Genomic DNA, 22,245 nt, shown 5'->3' with positions numbered 1-22,245 from the left:
TGGAAAGTGCTGACCATCCTTTGATATGTGCATTTCTCAACAAGCATGTTAAAAGGGCAGTGTCAGCGTACCTGTAGTTACTGATGAATCTGCAGTTATAAAAGATCACTATGTTTTGCACATTTTGTTTGTTTAACAAGGACAATCAGATACTGATGGACTGACTGACATTCATCAGAATGTTATGAAGAATGCAATCCGTGAATTACTGTTTGGCTACTGGAGGCTCAGGGCATTGAAACATGTTTGAACTTATTTGAAGTGGATTTTTTAACTGTGCCTAGATTTGTCTCAGGTAGCGGCATTTACAAGGTTAACAATAACATTCTCAATAGCAATAACAACATTGGCCTGTTGTCCGTATCAGCACATCTGAAATACAATATAATGCCTAACCATGATGAGTGATATAAATTTCCTAAAGTCGACAAGCTTGTTACAGCCAAGAAAAAAGATTTTAAATGTTGTTCAAAGAGAAAAGCGTTTTAAAGAGAGATGCATAGACCTATGAAACGGCTTCTTGAGCATATCCATCATGATCATCATTTCTGCTGGAGAATAGGTAGGTTGGTCCCTTTTCAGGCCATAAAGGCCCATGGGGGAATGGTGTTACGAGCACAGCCAGCACCAATTAGCTCCAAATGATTCAATCTTTCATTCCCCCCCAACTATTTAAACCCTCTGCTCACCGCTACCGGGGCTTGGATTTCATTTGCCCTTCTTTCCTGAAACCCTCTCTACCTCTTCTGAGTCCCCTCACCTACAACTCTTTGGCTTTGGACTTCTCGCTACCTCTCTTGGATTTGTTTGGCTGGCTTTGTCCTGACTACCCAGATTTGACCTCGCTTGGAATTACCAGCCACTCTTCACCTCCTGTCTTGGATACCTTGGTACCACGTCTCTAGGCCTGCACAGGGTTTGTTAACAGCCCGGCATTAACAAATGCTTGTCAAGGGCCACCATTTTTCAAAACCACCTGACCCTGGAGGTGGAGGTGATGTGGTCATCATCACGCTCCGGCCGGCCTATTACCCCCAGAGGGATTAACCCCCGGTACTCATTTGGAAAGCAGGCTGAGTGGACCTGGGAGCCATCGGGAAGGAATTAGAGCAAGCTACTGTACATCGCTTGCCCCTACCTGGGATTGAACCCAGGACCTTCCAGTCAGGAGCTAGACACCCCTGCCATCTGAGCTACCACAGCTCTGCTTGCAAGTACCATTCAATGTACACTGACCTGTTTTCTGAGATGGTCAGGCAATGGTTAAAAACAGAAATGTATTGTGTACTGAATACTGTATCTGAATACTGAAATCTGTAGATCTAGGTTTGTAGGTCTGGCTTGCCTTTAACTGCAGGGGAAGGCTTTCTTCTTGAGGAGTAACCCTGTAACTATGTCTGACTTTACAAAGAAACTGCATTTAACTTCAGTTCCTTTTTCTTTTCAATCCATCTAAGAGTCTCTGATTACAGTTTCTGTCCAACTTCAAATAGCGTTCGTATTCATATGTGAATTGTTCTCATTCTTTGTAAAGCTCATCTTGTTATACCAGAGTCTTCCTCGTTCTACCAGTGTGTGATGGAGAGCCTGCTATTAAGCTCTTCTTTACATAGTAGGGAAGGTCGGTGTTGGCCGCTGTCTGTGGAGTTGGCTATTAACTTGGCTATTGTCTTTTTTTCAGGGAACTCCGGGCGAACGGGGGTTTTTCGGGCGGAAAGGAGAGAAAGGCGAACCCTACTTTCCTAACGGCATTGGAGTGAAAGGAGAACCGGGGGTGGTCGGACCCAGTGGCCCATCAGGGGAACCAGGACGACCAGGCAGAGATGGGTTGCCAGGATACCCCGGACGTCCAGGACCCCCCGTGAGTCACCTGCCCTTCCCACAATCCATCACTGCCGCTTGGAAAAGTAGTGGGAAATATGAACATTTTGCTTTCTTTGTGGATTTTGCTGACCTTTAAGCTCTAACACCCCCCTGAAAAAAAAGATTTGAGCTGTGCATCTTTTGTATTTCAACAAAGGTGGGCGTCAGTAGAAAGGGATGAATACTTTTGCAAGGAACTGCAATGCTGCTAGGTGTTATTTTTAGAATATCCTGAATCCTGACTGTGCGCATATACAGTAGGTTTGCAGAAGCAATTCCCAGTCTAATTACTGGAATGGGAAACCTGTAATGTACTTGTTCTTTTTTCTGTTTGTCCAGGAATGAACTTAAAAGTATTGGGGAAAAGGTATAAGGACTGAATGACAACAAAGTTTGCCCTGTTTTAACTTCAGAACTGTTTCCAAATTGTTCTAACACCATTCACTTCTTACTCCATTCAGCCCCCTCGTGACTGGCCCTTTTCCTCTTATACATTGCCAGTTCTAATACAGAAGGAAAACAACATTTTGAAAATCCCCCTGGTTGTGGATAAAGAATCCAAATCCCTTTCCCTTTCGTGACTGAATGAGAAAACAGTAAAAGAGACCAGTGCCTGTACTGGTAGTGAAATAAATTGTTTTGTGTTATGAGAACAGAGGGTTCTGTTCATCGTCCTTTGAGTGCAGTCAGTATAAGAGTGTCGGGGTGTGTCTGTCTCGCAGGGAGATGGAGGAATTGGTGTTCCTGGAGAGAAAGGGTTTCCAGGAAGCCCAGGCCTCAAAGGTCGCCAAGGAGATGTAGGTTCCCCTGGAATCGGGTACCCTGGAGCTGTGGGAAACCAGGGCTTGCCTGGTGTTCCTGGCATTGACGGACTTCCTGGTCAGCCCGGCCTCCCAGGACCTCCAGGTAAGCATACAGTCTGCAGTGGTGAGGACAGCCATGACACAGCAGTAAGCTGAAAATACCTGTATACCATTTTATATTCTCTAGAAAGAGTGACTCTGATTATTAAAAAAAGCAAACACCTACAGTAACTTTGGAAAGTTTCTCCTGTTTTGTTCAAAGAATTTGTACTCTTGTCATGTATCAGATTATTTTTGTTACTGTAAAGCAATATTGTGTCGTCTATCCCCAGAAGAGCCTTGCCAACTTCTTAAATAGAACATGCCTGTCTCACACCAGGAAAATTAAGATAGATGGAGACATGTTGGTACAGAATATATGTACAGTATACAGTTAAGATGTTAAATATAAGAACATGCCACTGTTCCATACACAGTATAGATTTTAACACACTTAAGGACAAGACATACATCACACAGTATGGATAATAAAATATAGAAAACTATGCACTGTAGCGCTAATAAAATGTTTTTTCATCAAAACATCAGTTCCTGTGGAGTGGGCTGAGCACTGTAATTGATTTCTACATTATTGAATTCAGTGGCTTATCATCCTACTGTATTCATTTTTAAATAAGCAAATACATCTGGCATAAGTGAACTTAAAAAACTTCTGAATTCTAATGTAAGTTGCAGCAGCAACATTACTAAATACAGAAAATGCAAATAAGAAAATACATCCTCATATCCAATTGATTCCAGCTTCTGACTTTTTAATTAAATGCCCTCATTCAATGTTGGAATAGTCGATTGTCTCACCATGCATACAAGCAGCTACTGAGCAGATTATTAGAAATTTGACACCTTTATCGGATAGAATCGGGGTGAAGTTACCTTCTGAGACAACCTGCTGAACACCTCTTTGGTCTGGGTCTGGTCCAATTAGCCCAGTTCCTTCTTTTTGTGCAGCTACTTTGTTATATTTGTCTCACAGAAAGAGATGGCAAAGTCCTCATTCTAAAGCCCGAAATCCTGAATCAGTTCTCCACTACTCATTTTTCTATGTTTTCATATTTTCTCCTTGCAATCTTCACGCTGCTGTGACTGATATTATATGATTGATCAGTTTTAATTGTTTAGCAGGTCAGCTATACAGTTTAATCAAAGGAAATAAATCATAACTCAAAACCACCCCAAAGCAGCAAGTAACCTTTTTTTTATTAGCAGATGCCCTGCATTTCTCTACAGTGTGTAATTTTTTTTAATCAAATCTGCTAACTTGTGAAAATGTTAAGTGTTCCAAGAGTTTTTCATCTCTAATTGTGTTGACGGCAGCATGGGTTGTGCTTCCTTGTGAAAACATTGGTGAGCTTGTGGGCAATGTTACTTTGCAATACCTACTAAGCTAACCTTGATTTAAAAGATAATAACACTCTTGAGATAATAAATTGCCAGGTCATTCCATTTCATAGGGCTCAGGGAAAATGCTGACAGACTGCCGGTCTTTGCTGAAACACACATGTCAGGAATTCTGGTGACACTCTTGAGGACCAACGAAAGACAAGGGTTTTCTGCTCAACTGCATTCTCCCAGCTGAACCCGTAGTAGTGAAGCAGATGCCTGACCTCAAAAAGTTTAAAAAAACTTGAATGTTTATTTTTGAAATAAAAGCATTTTAAAATGATGATAAATACAGTGGTTCATTGTTTTAAAATGGGATTTATTTAATAAGTTTTAACATGTACTGTAGCCAACATATCTGTAAGTCATTGTTTGCTGTTAGTTAAGACCCCTGTAGTAAGAGGGAATGTAAAATTGACGTTTTTTGAAGGTCTTGTGAAAATTATGCATCCACAAAACTCTCAAAAAACAAATACTCCATTTAGTAAAACCTCCCTAAAAAAGTATATTTAAACGCATACATTATACCTTGAACAAAAAGAAGAAATATACACTATATCAGTAGTTCAGGTGGGTATCAGCGTCAGCATACGTAGGCTACAAAGGAAGAAGTAATAGGTTTATTCCATGCTGAAAAGTAAAGAAAGAAAACACAATGTTTCAGCTGTGGAGCCTTCTTCAGGTGCTCACAATAGGAATAAACCTATTGAACCAATATAGGTACACCTATATTGGTGTCTGACTGACATAATGGAAATTGAGGAGAATAACGTTAGACAGTATTTAGATTGTAACCAGTCTTGCAACACCTAACTCTTTATTTCTAGGCTACAAGCCTCACTTCTGAATAGATAGCCAGTAATGGTCAAACTGTTTTCATGCTGAGGCTGATCAGAACCAACCAAACTGAAAGTCCACCAGCCCTCTGTTCACATTGTGAACTCTCTGAGATGGAATGGCCTGGATGCGTCTAAAACACGTGGCTTTCGCTTTGTTAACAAAAATGCTCCGTAATATCTTGCTAAGGTGATTGTTTTTCTGTTTCTCCCGAAAGATCTCAAGCTTTGTTTCAAATTGTTTTCCCCCCTGTAACGCTGATGTGCTGACTGATTTTCTCAACCCCTTTCTGCACGCGCCTGGGCAGGTGACTGTTGCTGTGGGCAGGAGGTTGGTAATGGACTCTCACTCACAGAGGGAGGTGAGATGCCAGAATGCCATAGTAATGATGCCAGGGAGCCTACGAGCCTTATGCCTGCACTAAAGCAGTGTTAACCGGCACAGCTGCATGTTCTTCAGCTGCAGAAATTAAGTGGAGTTTTTGTGAGGTGCGGCGCATGATCTGTTGCTGTGCACATGCTCAGGCTGTCTGCAAAGCCTAACAGCCATGCCACTGGTGTATTCTGATTAACAAGGATATTGAAGGGTTTTATTAAAAACAGAGGATTGAGTACACGAATCAAAGTATTGTGTAAAGAAGCAAGAGGTACAATTTATGTAGGCTATGTTGCTTAACACACTGTTTCTTCCCAGATAAGGCTGGATTTTCTATGACACTGCAGCTGTACATGTATCATCTATTCAAACTTGTTGGGTTTTTAATTGAAGGACCCGATATGCATGCAGTTTTATAATATTTTGCAACTTGCATGTGTGTAGTATGTGCAGATTTTAACAGGACCCAGCCTATGAAGATTTGTTCCTATAACTGTCATGCACATAGTGCACAATTTATGTACAGTGTCTGCAACCAAAGCCCTTTCCTTCTACGAGTACAGATGAGCTTGCAATCTGGGCTTGAACAATACTGTTTAGAAGCTAGTTCACATTAAGATTTTAAAACATATTTCGTGTCAGTGTCAGTTTCACAAACAGGGCTTGGTTGGTTATGGTTTACTTAATTAGATCGATACATTTAAATATGTGCCATAGCACAATAAGATTCTTCTTACAGTATGTAGAGAAAAAGTAAATATTGAGAGCCAGATACCATAAAAGTAGACTTTTATCTATATCCGAATGGCAGGGCATGCCCCTTTCTTCAATAAGCATTTAATTAACCTGATCCATTTGTAGAATATTAGTTATGGCCGACAACTACATTCATAAGAGTTATCACTGAAAAATCAAGCTTACCTCTCAAGTTGTATTGAAATGAAAAGGTTTGTAGACAAGAGGGAGAAATCAAGTCGATGTGGCTTGTTTAGTTGCTGGTGGCTAATTAATGCAGTGGACTCATCCAGTCATTTCTTGAAAGCTTCTTCCCGACTACCACAACTCTTTGTATGTCTCCTGTTTCAAAAGCACGTCCCCTCCATTTCCATTTGTGTCCAAATAAAAGGTTAGATATTGCCTTTCACATTACTTAAGTGTCCTTGGCTCTGTTTTATCATTCTGCTTTACTCTGATGGTTCCAGGGACAACACTGCCTTGTATGCTTCCTAGAGATGACGGTGACCCAGGACCACCAGGATTTCGTGGAATCCAAGGTAACCCTAAAGTCAGCAGGTGCAGTAAGAAAATGTGGATGTCCATTTAAAATACAGCATGCATCATTTTATTTATTTTTTATTATTTTACTTAGTATTAATCAGATCTTCTTTTTGAACTCAGGGTATATACCTTAAACATAGCTATTGAGGCATTAAAGGCGCTTAAATCTGGAGAGAGCTCAGATTTGTCAGGTCCTTTCAAACAGGAACTGGAAGCTCACTACAGGATGCCAAAAATGTCATTAATATTACATTGTGTAATTGTTTTCTCACTCTATTATTTGATGCACAATCTCAGAAACCGGTTGATAAATAATAAAACTACTGTAAATACCTACCTGCATAATAAACAAGGTCAAAGTTCAACTGTATAGGCACTCCTTAGGAGGAGGCTAAAATCCAAAATTATAGTTTTTTAACAATATAATTCATCATGAAGACTGAGACATGTCCAGTAAAGAAAAACACATTTTTCAGTTTCCATCAAGAGTTGGGGAATATTTTTTTGCTTCCGAGCACCAGAAAGCAAATTTGTGTATTCAAACTGTAGTGTGGGCATTGCTGGAGGGAAAAGACACAGTATGGAGAGGCACTTCTCCACTGTTCACGAGAATTCAGGTCAGAATGTTCCCACTTGAAGCAGTCTGCAGTCTGAAACATTAAACTACTGTAGGTAAAAGCTGCCTCTCACAGGCAGTGATCCTCATTGCCAAACTGATTGAGGAAAGCCATAGTGCACACAAACCATCTTTCAAAGTGTCTTGTTATTTGGCAAATAACAAGAAGGTGTTTACAGATGGCAAATTGTCGAGCATGCATTGACATTATTAGCTGAATCTTTATTTAAGAATGGTAAAAACAGTCCCAAGATTATAGCAGCTCTTTCATACAGTTTATGCAGCTAGGAGTAAGTCCAATGTCAAGAAGAGTCTTTGTCCATGCAGTTAGACTGGGATATTGGTATAGCCAGTGTGTCTCACAGTGTGTCTCAGTTTAGTGTGATAAACTGATTGAGGTGTTTTTTCAAATGGTGTTCAGGAACGTCACCATCAAAAAGCAATTTGTGGCATTGTCGCTGAACTCAACAACTGAAGGTACTGATATCTTCAACATGTTGATTGACTGTTTTATTGCAGAGAAATGGGCCAATCGAGACGTTGGTGTCCCTAACTAACCAAGTGGCGTGTAAATGTTGCAAATTACAAAACTGATCCAGACTTGCTTTGTTTTAGGAACTATCATTGTATTATCCATTAGCAAGCAATTTTGGCCATTGTAATGGGGTCTGATTTCAATTCAGTCTATGAAGGCCACCATGCACTGGAATAACTATCATCTGAGACTTCAGAGCCTTCCTCTAGCTCAGCAGAGAAATAATTCAGCATTGAAGCATTTCACATTTGTAACCGAAGTTTAAATAGAAGTCACTTGACAGACACTGCTTGTAGTGTTTTGTAGTTTGATTAGGCCTTTTTAACCCATGTATCTAAGACATGCCCTGAACCAAATTGCTAGACAAAGAGAGGTCAGTTGCTGATATGATCAAGGCAGTTAAAGCTTTCAAGTCTAAATTGACCCTCTTTCTTCATCAAGTGCTGCAAAAGACAATGCGGCATCTCCCCTCTGTTCTCAAAATGCTGAAGGAAAATCCAGGTGAACCTAGGGCCTTGACTGCTCAGAAGACCAGAGATCTCTTGGTCAGGAGTTTGACAACAGATTCACTGATTTTGAACAGGTTGTACAGCTGCTAAATAGGAGGTTAAAGACACCTCCCCAAATGTCAGTGCCAGAAATTGTTAACTGTCTGACAACCGGAAACCTACTGAAGCTAAGCAGGTATGAGCCTGGCCAGTATCTGGATGGGAGACCTCCTGGGAAAGCCTGCCTTGAGAGGTATTAGAGAGACCAGGACACTTCTCAAAAGAGTAGGATTGTTACCCTGGTCTCCTGGCCAGATTTCCCCCCAGCATTTACCAATCATGGCCTCTTAATACTGTCCATCTGTGAATTGGCCTTCATTACTCTCTTTTCCTCCCTGCTGATAGCTGATGTGTGGTGAGTGTACTGGCACACTTTGCCTCTTGTTGCATCATCCAGGAGGGGGCTATACATTGGTGGTGGCTGAGGTGGTAAGGAATTATTATTATTAATCTCTTTCCCAGGTCCTAAGGGAGAGTCTGGCAATCCTGGGTCTGTTGGCAGGCCTGGTTTTGATGGTCAGAAGGGTGAACGAGGGGACCCAGGATTTGGTGGACAACCAGGACCTCAAGGTAGAGACTTGATTCTGAGCAAAACCTATTCCTTTATTGTACAACTGATCACTCAGCTCATAGTCTCCACTCCCTCTTTTTACGTACTTTTAATTAAAAAAATGTTCTATGGTTCTATGTTAGCAATCTTTAAAAACTGTGTTCTATAACCTATGCGTTTAAGGAGAGAATGGTCTCAAGTCCCTTATTATCGGTTTGCTATTTCTTCTCTCAGTCCCGGGTGGATAATTCTGCTCATTCGGTTCTGGATTTGTCAACTCGTGGTCAATGCAGTTCTTCTGGGGAAACTTCACCACAGCCACAGGACATAAGAGCCAACACGACTGTCTGACATAAAGGGCACTGACTTGGCTTTTCTTTATAGGGTTCACAGGGCCCAGGGGTGACCAGGGCCCTCCAGGCATGCCAGGGCAGGATGGCAGACCAGGGCTTCCTGGGAAGGATGGCATTCCAGGGCTGCGGGGGGAGAAGGGAAAGCCTGGAGAGGTGTTCGGGGCTCAGCCTGGATCCCCTGGCCTACCTGGCCTGCCTGGAGCACCAGGGGACAAGGGACAGATCGGAAACCCAGGCCTCCCTGGATCACCTGGTGAGTTCCGGAGTATAGCCAGTCTCCCCGTAGCCAGTCAAACTGACTTTACCATGATTAATCTATGTCATGGTGAAATCTGAGATGGAATGGATGTAGGGAGTTTTTAATTCATTGATTTGTACTAGTTCTGAATTACTGCAGTTTTTACCTCACTAATATTAAAATTAATAAACTCAATGCAGCTGCCAGACTACCCGCCCTTTCAGGTTATTGCTCCATCATCTTGGTCCCAGTTAACATCCAAATAGATTCTTTCAATAAAGTACAATGATTATGATGAACAAGACCTCTAATACATTTTACTGTATCTGCATTGTACTAGCATCTGCACCTGATGATCAATGGGCTATTCAATCAGCCTCAAAGGACATAGAATTCCCTCCTTCCAATATCTGGTTTTACAAACGTCAAGACAGTCAAGCCACCTCGCATGCAAGGCCAGTATTTATGGTACCATTAGCAGCAATGAAAATAAGAAATGGCTGGCTCAGTCATGAGCATATCTTATAATAGAGCACTAGTAATAACAGAGCACAGATTGAGCTTTGAAGTCTCTTGCATGTGTAGTGCTGTTAACACATGTGCAGTTCCCCTTCCAGCCTCTGTATTAAAGCCTACTTTTTTCCTGGTTGATGTGCATCCGAAATGTGTACTCCTTCCTGCATTCTTCCAGGGTTTGATGGCCGTATAGGTATCCCTGGTGCCAAAGGGGAACGCGGTGCGGATGGCTTCCCCGGAACTCAAGGTTTGCCTGGGCTGCCTGGAGAGGGTGGTCTGGGAGGAATCCCTGGCCCTCCTGGTCCTGAAGGGAGCAAAGGATTTACCGGTCCAACAGGTTAGTTATCTGATCACAGGGCTTCCCACATAGACCTCTGGCTCAGCATTCTGCCGGTGTTCATGACACTTGCCATCAACCAGCATTTCCAGCTCTCCTCTTTCCCTAATGAGGTGTAAGATGCTTTTATCTTTAGTAGGGGGAAGAAACAAAAATGAGTTTGACCTCTGTGCTTCTCTATACTCGCATTCTTCAGGATGTTTTATTTCTACAGTATGTACAGTATGAATCCATTTCAATGAGGTCCATCAGTCAACAGAAGAACCCAGAAATTGCAAGGGCAGTTGGATTCTGCTGCAGGGATTAACAGTTATTTTTAGTCTGGTGCAAGAAACATCCAATCCAAATCTGTAAATCGAAAATGTTCCAGATTTATACTGTAAACAAAATCCACATATATTTACACAATTACAAAAGGGAATATCACAGACACAGTAATGCTGTAGTTCACATTTATTTTATTGAAAACATATAGTTACAGCATATACTGTATAGTAAACAAATCAAAACTGTTCATTGACCTCACGCTACTGTTTGGAAATGTTTATTGGAAGCAGGTAAAAAAAAATGTTGCTGGACACTTCCAGTGGCTTTTCTTTGTAATACCACTACTAACAGTTGTGGTGAAAATCTTAACAAAAGAATTCATTAACTGCTAGAGCCCAGGTCAGCATGGCAGTTTCATCACTACTGGGGAGTGTCTCGTGGTGTGAAGAGTGTGGGAATCAGCTGTGCACCCCAAACAAGGCCGCGGGCTGAACTGCAAGGCCCTCCCCAGACAGAAAGAAGTCCTCATCTTGTCATGGAACCACATCCACGCATGCCCATGTTTATTAATGTCTGTGTGTTTTTCCTCACCATGCGTCTTTCTCAATTCCCATCCTCCCTCCATTTCTGGTGTCACTCTGTCTTGGTGTTGGGTCACTCCATAGGCTGCCAAGGTGAGAATTGCTGCTGTGACATTAGAGCCAGCCAGTAGACCTAACAGCCCCGCTTTTAGTGCTGCCAGACTTGAACTAAAAAGTAGACGTAACCATGTAGACTTGCCAGCTTAACACAGCCAGTCCCTGTTTTGAGCATGCTCTGTAGCACCCTGGGCAGGTGGTCCAGTCATCCTCCCCTTTTCATCAATGACAGAAAATGGGATGAACTCACTTCTTTTCTTAAAAAGCTTCTCAAATCTGATTTGCTCCTCATCAGGATTACGTCTCAAAGATGCACCTTTAAACAGTCAATCATTCCAGATGCAGCGTAACTCTGAAGTGTTTGAGGTCATAAAGGAGAGCAGGAGCTGACAGCTTGCGCTAGCCAATTCTGAAACAGCACTGGGGCTGTCATCTCCTGCCAAGGCCAAGTAGGGAATTTGTGGCCTTTGAAAACTAAGGTAGCTTTAGAGAAACAAGGCAACCAAAGATCAGACTATACAGTAATTCCTCATTGAATGGGGCTGAAACCTTTTCATTAGTATAGAGCCGCAGGGCTAGAGGAAGGGCATGTTGGTTAATCCGTCTCCCTTTTTTTATCTTCAGATTCCTATCCCAGGTCGGGTCATAGAAAATAAGTTCAAAGAATTTGAAGCATTTTTTTAGCCACAAACAGAGAAGCCTATGAGGACTTGATTGTATTCAGAATCCGTGAACAGGAATGGCTTCCACTTGATCTAAATGTCCTTATCTTCACAGAAAAGCCAAGACGCTACTGCCATGGGCATCCACAACTTTTTAAAGGTGCATCGTAACCGAGAGATAAAAATTTGGTTGCTAACATCGGGAATTGGTGGATGCTGTTTGTAGGAGAAAAAATGCTAAAAACATTAGGAATTCAGCACCCACTATCTTTAAACTTTTTGAAAGCATCTCTTACCATCTGTCTGGGCATGTGTCATTGGGCCCCTCCTGTGCGTTGTCAGTCTCTAGATTAGCCGTGTGTGTAGCCCATCGTCAGTGTTTTGCTGTTTTTCGAGCTCATCAGCTCCTCGACTAGCTGCTGCTCTGTAGGATGTAGTGCACTCTTAGGTGTTCAGATGTGCTCCTGTGATTGTGTAATAAAAGTCAGTACTAAGAGCTGTACTGCCACTTGAAACCAACGTGAAATGTAGAAGATGGACTTTTTTGTTTATTCACAGGTTGATAACTGAACTGGGTAAAACATTCAGCACAGTTAGTGTTATAATTGTGGTCCTCTGTTTTTCTTTATTAATAAGCAGGAAGTGATTAAAGGAAAAGTTGTACACACACAGTAAGGAACATTCAGAAAGAAAATATCACATATTCATTTCTTGTTGTTTTCCATCCTAAATATTAAAGGTACTGTATATACAGTAGTTTGTTAATTTTTACATCCATGTATCTGGTTTTGTTAGTTGTTTTTTTGTTGTTGTTGTTTTCTGGTGTGCTTTTCTCTTCTTTTGTAAATAGGTGGGTTTTATTTGTTGTCATGATGGTGCTCTTGCAAATTATTATCCTACAGTATGTCTGCAGAGAGCAGTTGTGTCCAACCAGTCAAGAAGTTATCCATAGCACATTACATTTTATAAAATAATGGAAAGATCACAGCTTGTACTTTAGTAAATGCTGCAATGACATTACTCCTGGTTATGGTGGCCAGACTATCCAGAGCATGTCTAAGAAATTATATGAAACCAGTATCTGGCTTATTAACACCCAGGAATTCCCTGCCATAGAATCCTCACAATCCATATAGACATTTCCTTTCTCTCTTCGTGCAAAAAGGGAAGGAGAAAATATTTAAGCAGCATCTGTAAAACTTTTCTTTCATTACATTAGCTCTGTCATTCAGGTCCATGTCAGCTTTGCAAGGGTTTTTGGTTAACAATAAATTGAATTTTTAAATTATTTTTAAAACAGTTTAGTAGAATTTAAATGATCAATCATTTCTTGATTTATAACTCATTTCTTCAGTCTAATGGACTAAATTTAAATCAAATGTTTTAAATTAGATATCAAAAAGAAAATGTGAACACAATTTAAGATTCAAGAGAAATGATACGTCTTCAGTATGAAATATTATACATAGAAAAAATAGTAAGCTTCCAAAGTTAATATCAGATAAGGCCTTCCTGAGAATCAACACAAACCTGGTAAGACTGACACAAACACCTGATCAGCCTCTGGACAGCCTGCTGTGGGCTGTTCTACCACTTGGCCTGTACAGCTGACCAGCAAAAGTTGGCTGGTCACTGTTGTCTCTTATTGATGGCTCTGGCAAATTGGTCCCACAGGTGGACTATTGCACATAGATCAGGAGTAAAATCTGCCCGTGGCATGGCAATACCTTGTGTTCTTGCAATTGTGCCACTGTAATCATATCCTGTACAGTCTGGAACTGTCATGCCGGAAAGCTGACATTTCCAGTTTATCTTGCAGGATTGGCAAAACAGTTGGCGGAAGCACGTCATGAATGGATCACTGAAAAGTGAGGTTGTCCTCAACATGTACCACCATAGAACACTCTGCCACTTTTACATATTGTTGTGTTTCTAGGAACTTGGCCAGCTAAAGCCAGTGTTATATGTGGTTGGGCTGAGCCAGCTGTAAACCACTGCTAGGAGAATCCAGGTCGTGACCCGTGAATGAACTTGCGACCTCAACTGAACTCTCCTTATTTCTGTTGGTCATATTCTTTCATGTCTTGTTCCTACTTTATATCTTGGTCTTTGATAACATGCTCACATTTTCATTCCATGTTTCATCTCATGTGCATTGTGGTTATGTAGTGTATATGTTATTTAGAAACTTACACAACCCTCATAGTTTGTTTTTTTCCTTTAGAAAGACCTGTAAAATTGCTGCCTTTTCTGGAATAGATCCATTGTTTCCTTAGTTTGGCAACAAAATTGGAGATTCAGAGCTTGGTCAAATAGAATATAAGATCTACCTTATTTGTAGGTGAATAAATAGTGTTCACCCAGGAAAGCAAGTGAATATTGTTGGAAGGTTAAAATCCACTGAACTTGAAATAATCAGTGTCCCAAGTAAGTATTGATTTCCAAAGTAGGATTTAAGAACAAGATTGAGTCCTGCTAAAGTAGTGGAAATTGCTAGTGTGTTAGTGGGAAGAACAAAGAGATATCCTGGGATGCTGATGGGGGAAAAAAAAACATCTGGTACTTCTTGCAGGCTTTCCAGGGCTGAAAGGATTTGCTGGTGACCCTGGCCCCCCTGGTCCAGCAGGAATGAAGGGTCTCCCAGGACAGCCTGGGTTTCCAGGCCTGCCTGGACAGAAGGGCTTTCCGGGGCCACCAGGGAGCAGTGGACAAGATGGTTTTCCTGGGTTGCCAGGCAGGAGAGGTATGGCTCGCTCTTTACTTGTTGGAGTCACACACCCGGTTGCAAAACACGACTTTCTTTGCCGCAACAAATAAAGGCATATTTTCTTGCCATATTTTCTTTGATTTTTGCAGGCTCATTCAAAACATAAACATTGGTGAGAGTGACAGCAAAAGTCAATTTACAACAGGTGGAAGTACAGCTGTTTGATTCCGTCACGTGTTCTTATTGTTCATGTGTACAATAGAGGTCACGTCAAATATTATTTCTCTACATAACTGCTTCAGAATACATTTAAACACACTGCAAAAGTTTGCATACATAAAGAAGTGTTGGTAAATTCTACGTGATGTAACATACTGTATACTTAGCAATTTTTGGTACCATACTATTCAAATACATCACAAAAGCAGCTAAATTCAGCTGATTCAGCTCACACCTGAAGAAGGCTCCACGGCCGAAACGTTGTGTTCTCTTTCTTCTTTTTTTCAGCATGGAATAAACCTATTACTTGTTCCTTTGCAGCCTACGCATGCTGACGCAGCTACCCACCTGAACTAAATTCAGCTGATGTCAAGTTAAAAAGCTTGAAAGAATAAACTTATAATATGTATTTAATGGCAATTCAGCATTCCTTTAACAAGTTTTCCCTACAGGCAGAAATTTTAGAACCAGCTATGCTCGTACTGTATATCAAGGGTTATCTTGTGTTTTGGGGTGCAGTTGGGGGTGAAGTGTCAAAAAGGAAAGGGTGAGTAAGGAAGGGGGAATGTGGTTGGATTTGTTTCCTAATGCATGGAATTGTGTGGCAGGTGAAAAGGGAGTACCAGGCATGCTGGGCTTCCCAGGCATGCCGGGGTCTCCAGGGGCCTCCGGGACCCCCGGACAAAAGGGACCCCGAGGAGTGGATGGCAGTAAAGGGCTGCCTGGACAAGCTGGACTGCTAGGACAGAAAGGTACTGTAGGGCCAGACACCAGTCATTACAATGACAGAACTCAGCTCACTCTGTACAACATATAGAGTAGGATCAAATAGTGTTTTTTTTTTCACACCTAATTCTAACAGGTCTAGTGATAACTTTGGTCATGCTGCATATTTGTTTAAAAATATTTTTATAGTAAAATCAACAAAAGCATTAAGTATATAGCTATCAAAATTGCATTTGAATTCAGAATTATACAGTAATGGTAATAATTACTGTAAAATAACCGTACCACAAGTACAAAAGCCCATTTGATTCTGAAATAAAAATCCATGGGCTGTTTTTTATATTTGAATTTTACATGTTTACCAGAAAAATGTATGGAACATATGTAAGTGAACAAACCTGACCTCTAAAAAAAAGAAGGATGTTCTATAAAATTATGGTAGTTTCTGTGTCTAGGTGAAGCAGGGCTGTTTCCTGCCATCAGGTGTGATTGGCCAGCCTGATGCAATTACTGTAGCGCGGTGCACAGTAAATACTATTGGATTTCGAGATTACAGTTATTAATATATCATCTGTCCAGATAACTGTATCAGTTTGTCATACTGTATATCATATTAAATAGTCTCTGTTTTCTTTCTCCAGGAGACAGAGGGGATCCTGGGCTGCCAGGCCGGCCTTCCTTGCCCCCAGTGGCAGGATTGTTGGCAAAGGGTGACAGAGGAAGCAGTGGCCCCAGTGGGCTGATGGGGTTCCCGGGGCAACAAGGTGCGGACTTTTCGAGCTGGACATTTGGCACCTCATAGCAAGTTTTTGTCCACGAGTCAAACCCTCCTGTGCTGAGTTTATGAACTCCACACTCTCGTCCCTGGCTGAGCTCAGTAACTCCACACTCTTCTCCCTGGATGAGCTCAGTAACTCCACACTCTCCTCCTTGGCTGAGCTCAGTAACTCCACACTCTCCTCCCTAGCTGTGCATAGTAACTCCACACTCTCCTCCCTGGCTGAGCTCAGTAACTCCACACTCTTCTCCCTGGATGAGCTCAGTAACTCCACATTCTCCTCCCAGGCTGAGCTCATGAACTCTCAACTCTCTCTCCCTGCCTGAGCTCAGTAACTCCACACTCTCCTCCCTGGCTGAGCTCAGTAACTCCACACTCTCCTCCCTGGCTGAGCTCAGTAACTCCACAGTCTCCTCCCTGACTGAGCTCAGTAACTCCACACTCTCCTCCTTGACTGAGCTCAGTAACTCCACACTCTCCTCCCAGGCTGAGGTCAGTAACCCCACACTCTCTTTCCAGGCTGAGCTCAGTAACTCCAATCTCTGCTCTCTGGCTGAGCTCAGTAACACTGTATTCCCAAACCAAAATGTCTTACAGTCTATGCTTTATATGTTTAATCCTAACTTACCTGCTCCAGGGATTACCCCACAGTGTGTTTCCAGTCTGCCTTCACATCGTTACCCTGCAGATAGATCATTTCAGGCAGTTTCTGAAATGTTCAGCTCTGCCACAGCACCACAACTCCCAGCATCGTGAACAGCTGGAGCTTCTGTCTTCTTCTAACCCTGCCCCGTCTGTATGTTTGACTCCAGGTGATAAAGGTTTTCCAGGCAGAGCTGGTCTCCCAGGTCAGCCAGGCCTGCCTGGCTTCCCCGGCACGGAGAAGGGAGCTCCAGGAGATCTTGGACTACCTGGCACTCCAGGGTCCCCAGGATTTCCCGGTTCCAAAGGCTCTCCTGGGATTATTGGTTTCCCAGGCGTACCTGGACCCAGGGTATGTGATCTTACTTCATAAAGTCAAGATCATCTCCACCCGGTCAAACCTTCCACTGAGTTTCTTTCACTTTGTTACTGCAAAGTAACAACCATCACTTTTAATAATGATTCTCGCCTGCCCCCTGACCTTACCGTCTTTGAAGTGTAAGTCTGGCAGGACTGTGAAAATGGGAAATTAATCCATCATAGATATGTTATAACTTCAACAGGGTGCAGACAGTAATAAATCTTAAAAATTGTAGAATTGAATGTCTGAAGGTTACTGAAGAGATTAAATACTGTATTTAGATGAAAAATGCTTGCAAAACTGTTTCTATTGTCCCTTCTTTTCAAAAGGTTAATCAGAAGGTTAACCTGTTCTTTCCTTTCTAACTAAGATATTTCAGCAAGATGTCAACTGGAGGCTTATGTTTTTTAGCACAAACAAAAACAAACACAAGCCTGTTTGTTGCAATTTTCCTGATGCTAACCCAGCTCTCCCTGCCGAAATGAACGTGATGTTCTTCCAGTGCCCCTCAGTCTTTGTTGTCATGGTTCGCAGGGTGTCGATGGTCCATCCGGTATTAATGGATTCCCTGGAGTTCCTGGGGGTCGAGGCCTGAAAGGTAAGGTTTAATAGAGTTGCCTCTTCGGTCATCACCATTTCTCTGGCTGGTTACAGCTGCTCTTTTTACAATGATTCTGGTCACAGAAGCTGCTTTTATGAACACTTGCCAAAAGCTCCTTTGCCATTTTCTTCCTACTGTACTCTTGCACCTGAACAGGATTGCCAATTTCTCCCCCCATAGGAATCTAATAACCCATTTCTACTGCCAGCCCACTTTGTTATCTACCACTACCTGGTCGGCCCAGCAACATAGCAACCATGTCATCTAACCAGGAAGGACCATTGACATTCTAGACCCTTAAGCTTGTAAATTTTAAAAAGGCAAAACTCACAAAATTAAAATTAAATAAACTAAACCCACTTTGCTATGGTGAATGCAATCGTCTTCACTCAAAGCAGAGATGATTCACTTCCATTTTTTTTTTGTTTTGGGACATTGGCTGATGGCAGCCACATTCTGTACTGCCACTGGTTTTAATTTGTAATTGTATCAAGCTTCTCACAGTTTCCCAGTCATAAAATAGCAACACCAAATAAAATGTTCTTTTGCTCACAAAATGCTCTCAAAGGAGTCATCACTCCTTTGTTAAAGAATTCAGATTGTTTCAAATGGTGTTCATTATTTTTTAATTAACCTATTCAGAATAGGCAAAGAAATTATGTTTATTATTTTTTAATAAACCTATTCAGAACAGGCAAAGAAATGATGTTCATTATTTTTTAATAAACCTATTCAGAACAGGCAAAGAGGTTAACAGCAAAATAATTCTGAGAATAGCATGTTTATTTTGTTAAGGTGACTGACTTCTGTTTCTGCTGCTATTAAGAATATTTATGGCTGGATAACATTTTAAAGATTTCTGGTTTTTATTATGTGTATATATATTAACGTCACAATAATCTGTCAATTAGTAATAAACTGTACATACAGTATAACACTTTGAAATTACTCTCCCAGTCAAATCTGTAACACTGATTAACTGTTCATTTAGCAAGACCCGGAAGAGTTAATCAGTATTTAACATTTGCTACACACAGTAATAAAGAATTGACATTAATGCTTTAATTTCAAAGGGAAAGAAAACATTTTAAAGAATACATTTTAAAAACCAGTTATGGCAGTGTAAGTGAAGCACGGAACACTTGCCCTGACCTCTGCTTTTGCCTGCTAACATTTCAGTGAGCTGTTCAGTCAGAGCAATACATATTTGATTGAATTTGTACCATTTATAACTTTGCTGCCATCAAAGGAAAAATTCTGCCTGTACAAAAATATTCCTTTTACAGAAATACTCCAAATTCAAATAAATACTCCATTACACATACAGTATATACTCCATATATGAAAATAATCTGTAAACAACCAAGTGTTGAACAGAAGTTGAATTTAGCTATAAAGTGAGATGGCATTGTAAAGGCATTGTAATAACTGTGTGTTATTAAAGAATACAAATGAAAAAGCTTCCAAAGTACGACATTCTAGTGGATTGCTCAAGATTCTTGCTTTCCCAGGTGATCGTGGAGTCTCAGTGAGCACTCCTGGAATCCCAGGAAATAAAGGTCAGCCAGGAGACCCTGGAATACCTGGTGAGTTTTGTGCAGTGTCATATGACACCAGAACCAAAGACATTGTCTATGCAGTGTTGAATTCTGGGAACTGATTTGCTCCTTAACTGTCCAAAAGTTTGTCTGTTGGAAGGGTTGCTTGCATTTATACAGGGGGTTTCTTCCCAGAACACTTTACATAAATGAGGGAACAAATTTCATGGAAGACACACGGTCGTTATTCTGCACCAGCACCTACTGCTTCACCTACTAAATCATGGAAGGATGTGGGGAGGCCTAAATTTCCTGAGGCTAATAACTCTACACTTAAGCCAACAGTACCATGTGAACTTTAAAGAGCAAGTATTCAGGACCTCAATTTAATGTCTCTGCACAAAGATGTTACTTCATATAGTACGGTGTTCCTGGTCACCATAATGGGATACTGCTTTGGAAATTCCATTCTAGATTGAAAAGTGGCACCTAAATTTCGACCAACTCCCTATAGAGTAGTGACCTGATTTTCTTTTTTTTTTCCTTAAGGTCTATTATCCCAATACTGGCCAGGCCCCACCTATCTTAGCTTCTGAGATCTGAATAGATCAGGCTACAACAGGATTGTTTGGGATATTAAATAGTTTGGTATTCTTAACACAAAGAGTTATGAATGTAACAACTCCCCAGGCCTTGTTGTTGAAGGTTAGTCCTTTCCAGTTCTCCAAGGAAGATTAAATTCATTTTCTTCAATGAGCTACGTATTAAATCTGTAATCTAGTGACAATCAGCAAGTTTGCCCAGGTGGCCCTCTTGATATGTTCCTATAATAAAAATTAGCTATAATATAGGTTTTCAATTTTGGTTCCAATCAATTATTTTCATGATTTACAGGGGGGAGAGGCACTGATGGCCCATCAGGTGGACCTGGTTTCCCTGGAAACTCTGGGTTCAACGGTCAGAAGGGCATCCCTGGAGAGCGAGGAAGGCAGGGCCTGCCAGGTAGGTGCCAAATAAAAATCAGACCATGCACAGGATCAGACTCATGTTTTAAGGAGTTTGCTGTACAATTCCAGGAAGCTTTGAATCACTCCAGATTTTGATGGTGTCAATGGTGTTGTAGCCTTGTATAAATGGCAGTGTTGGCCTAGTCTGTTTGACTGTAAGATAATATTATGTGGTGTATTTTTTTCTTTGTGATGTAGCAACTGGCTCTCTCTGTTTATAGGTACCCCAGGATTCCTGGGCACCAATGGTCTGCCTGGGCTGCCCGGTCGGAGGGGGCCTGAGGGTTCCCCTGGTACCCCTGGATCACCAGGGAGATCTGGACAGAAAGGTGAGATTGTTGACCAAGAACTATTAACCTGTTTTGTAAAATGATAGTGGTTTGTCAAAAATAAAATTATTCATTCTTTATAGGATTTCAAGTTTGTCTGTTGAGTACAGGATCTAAGGCCGTTATTGTGTAATCCCAGATGAATCCCATCTTTTTTGTATAAGAAGGAGATATTTCTGATACAGCTCTTTCATTGTGGACTGGTGTGGCATTCATTAAGAATGCCAGAAGTTGTATAACTTGTGTGGCTCATGCCAATCATTTTGTATTCTGCATGCAGTTTCTATAGAAAATCTGTCTTATCGTGGTGGGCAGTTGGTGATTGCAGAGGTGTCGGTCCGTAGCATGCCTTTTTATGCTTTACAAGAATCATAGTTCTGTTTTTCCACTGTGAATTAGATTAGAAGCACCTAATCATTGTTTTGAAATACAGACTGCATATGAAATACATAAGGACGTTTATGAGCAGTGGGATTTTCAAGACTAGTGGTAACTAAATAGCAAACTTGGAGAGCAGTGAAATCCCTTCCTAAGGAAAAACAGAAAACATAAAAAGAACAGATTAAAAACTTCAGTATTTTATTAATGAAAAGTAATTATCAATTGCTTCACTCTGGGAGGGGTAATGTATAATTGCCCAGCAGAAAACAACAACAACATCACAAGGTGTGACAGATGACTTAAAAACCAAGTTGTTTTTTATGACATGGTGCTTTATCCTCTAGGTAACCTGAGATTAAAATTCACATGACTGTTTACCGAATCTGAAATGATGGGCATGTGTGTTTCTAATTTGCCACAATGTGCTTTTTCCTTGTCTGTCCTCTGCAGGTTTGCCTGGAGCTCCGGGCCTGGATGGGCTCAACGGTTTGCCGGGCCCCAAGGGACCCCCTGGAACTCCAGGTCAGCCCACTCACTTACACCTGGGGGTTCCTCTCACCTGCAGTCTGTCTGATGTTCCAGTGTTCTCTCTCTACTACTCCAGTAATCTATCTAGACAGTCCCCGGTGGGGTTCTGCGGCTTTTTAAAACCAAAGTCAGCACCACAGCAACCTTTTTAACAATCATGCAGGAAGTGCTGCAACCCACCTTTTAACTGTTAATGAAGAAAAAAAGGACACACATACACAGCGTCACGTACAGTTCTTTTTTCGGACCCTATGCGGACGACACAATCCGAAGTAGTGAGGAAACACTGGGGAAAAAGTCATGCAGGAGATGGGAATGAAGACAGGGGGCATGTCCTTGGTGCGCCGGTGTACTAGGAAGGTGTGGCTGAGGCAAACAGTCCAAGAATGAATCCATAGGAAAATCCAAAATACAGGCAAAAGTCCATGGCCAGGTGATCCATCCAAGACAAAGGGACAGGGACAGGGACAGGGACAGGGACAGGGACAGGGACAGGGACAGGGACAGGGACAGGGACAGGGACTTAAAAACATAACAGAGCCAGGCACAACCAGGTCCCGAGCTCACATGAT

The 22,245-nt window shown here is 41.6% G+C and overlaps 1 protein-coding gene across 3 annotated transcripts in view; it reads left to right on the top strand.

Annotated features, from left to right (window-relative positions):
- col4a6 (collagen, type IV, alpha 6) overlaps window positions 1-22,245 on the top strand; it is a 141,297-nt gene that overhangs the window by 106,438 nt on the left and 12,614 nt on the right. For 2 of the 3 annotated variants that reach the window (XM_015351426.2, XM_069193459.1), the window contains 16 exons: window positions 1,682-1,861; window positions 2,586-2,769; window positions 5,251-5,304; window positions 6,521-6,592; window positions 8,758-8,865; window positions 9,230-9,451; window positions 10,128-10,289; window positions 14,429-14,599; window positions 15,391-15,534; window positions 16,150-16,272; window positions 17,099-17,280; window positions 17,824-17,887; window positions 19,402-19,476; window positions 20,323-20,430; window positions 20,657-20,764; window positions 21,596-21,667. In XM_015351426.2, coding sequence (XP_015206912.2) covers window positions 1,682-1,861; window positions 2,586-2,769; window positions 5,251-5,304; window positions 6,521-6,592; window positions 8,758-8,865; window positions 9,230-9,451; window positions 10,128-10,289; window positions 14,429-14,599; window positions 15,391-15,534; window positions 16,150-16,272; window positions 17,099-17,280; window positions 17,824-17,887; window positions 19,402-19,476; window positions 20,323-20,430; window positions 20,657-20,764; window positions 21,596-21,667 — 2,029 coding nt within the window. The remainder of the gene's footprint in view (window positions 1-1,681; window positions 1,862-2,585; window positions 2,770-5,250; window positions 5,305-6,520; window positions 6,593-8,757; window positions 8,866-9,229; window positions 9,452-10,127; window positions 10,290-14,428; window positions 14,600-15,390; window positions 15,535-16,149; window positions 16,273-17,098; window positions 17,281-17,823; window positions 17,888-19,401; window positions 19,477-20,322; window positions 20,431-20,656; window positions 20,765-21,595; window positions 21,668-22,245) is intronic. The other variant, XM_069193457.1, reaches the window with a different exon arrangement.

The sequence above is a fragment of the Lepisosteus oculatus genome, chromosome 8 (assembly GCF_040954835.1).
Source record: "Lepisosteus oculatus isolate fLepOcu1 chromosome 8, fLepOcu1.hap2, whole genome shotgun sequence".
Taxonomy (NCBI): Eukaryota; Metazoa; Chordata; class Actinopteri; order Semionotiformes; family Lepisosteidae; genus Lepisosteus; species Lepisosteus oculatus.
This window is presented reverse-complemented; position numbering and strand designations above follow the sequence as displayed.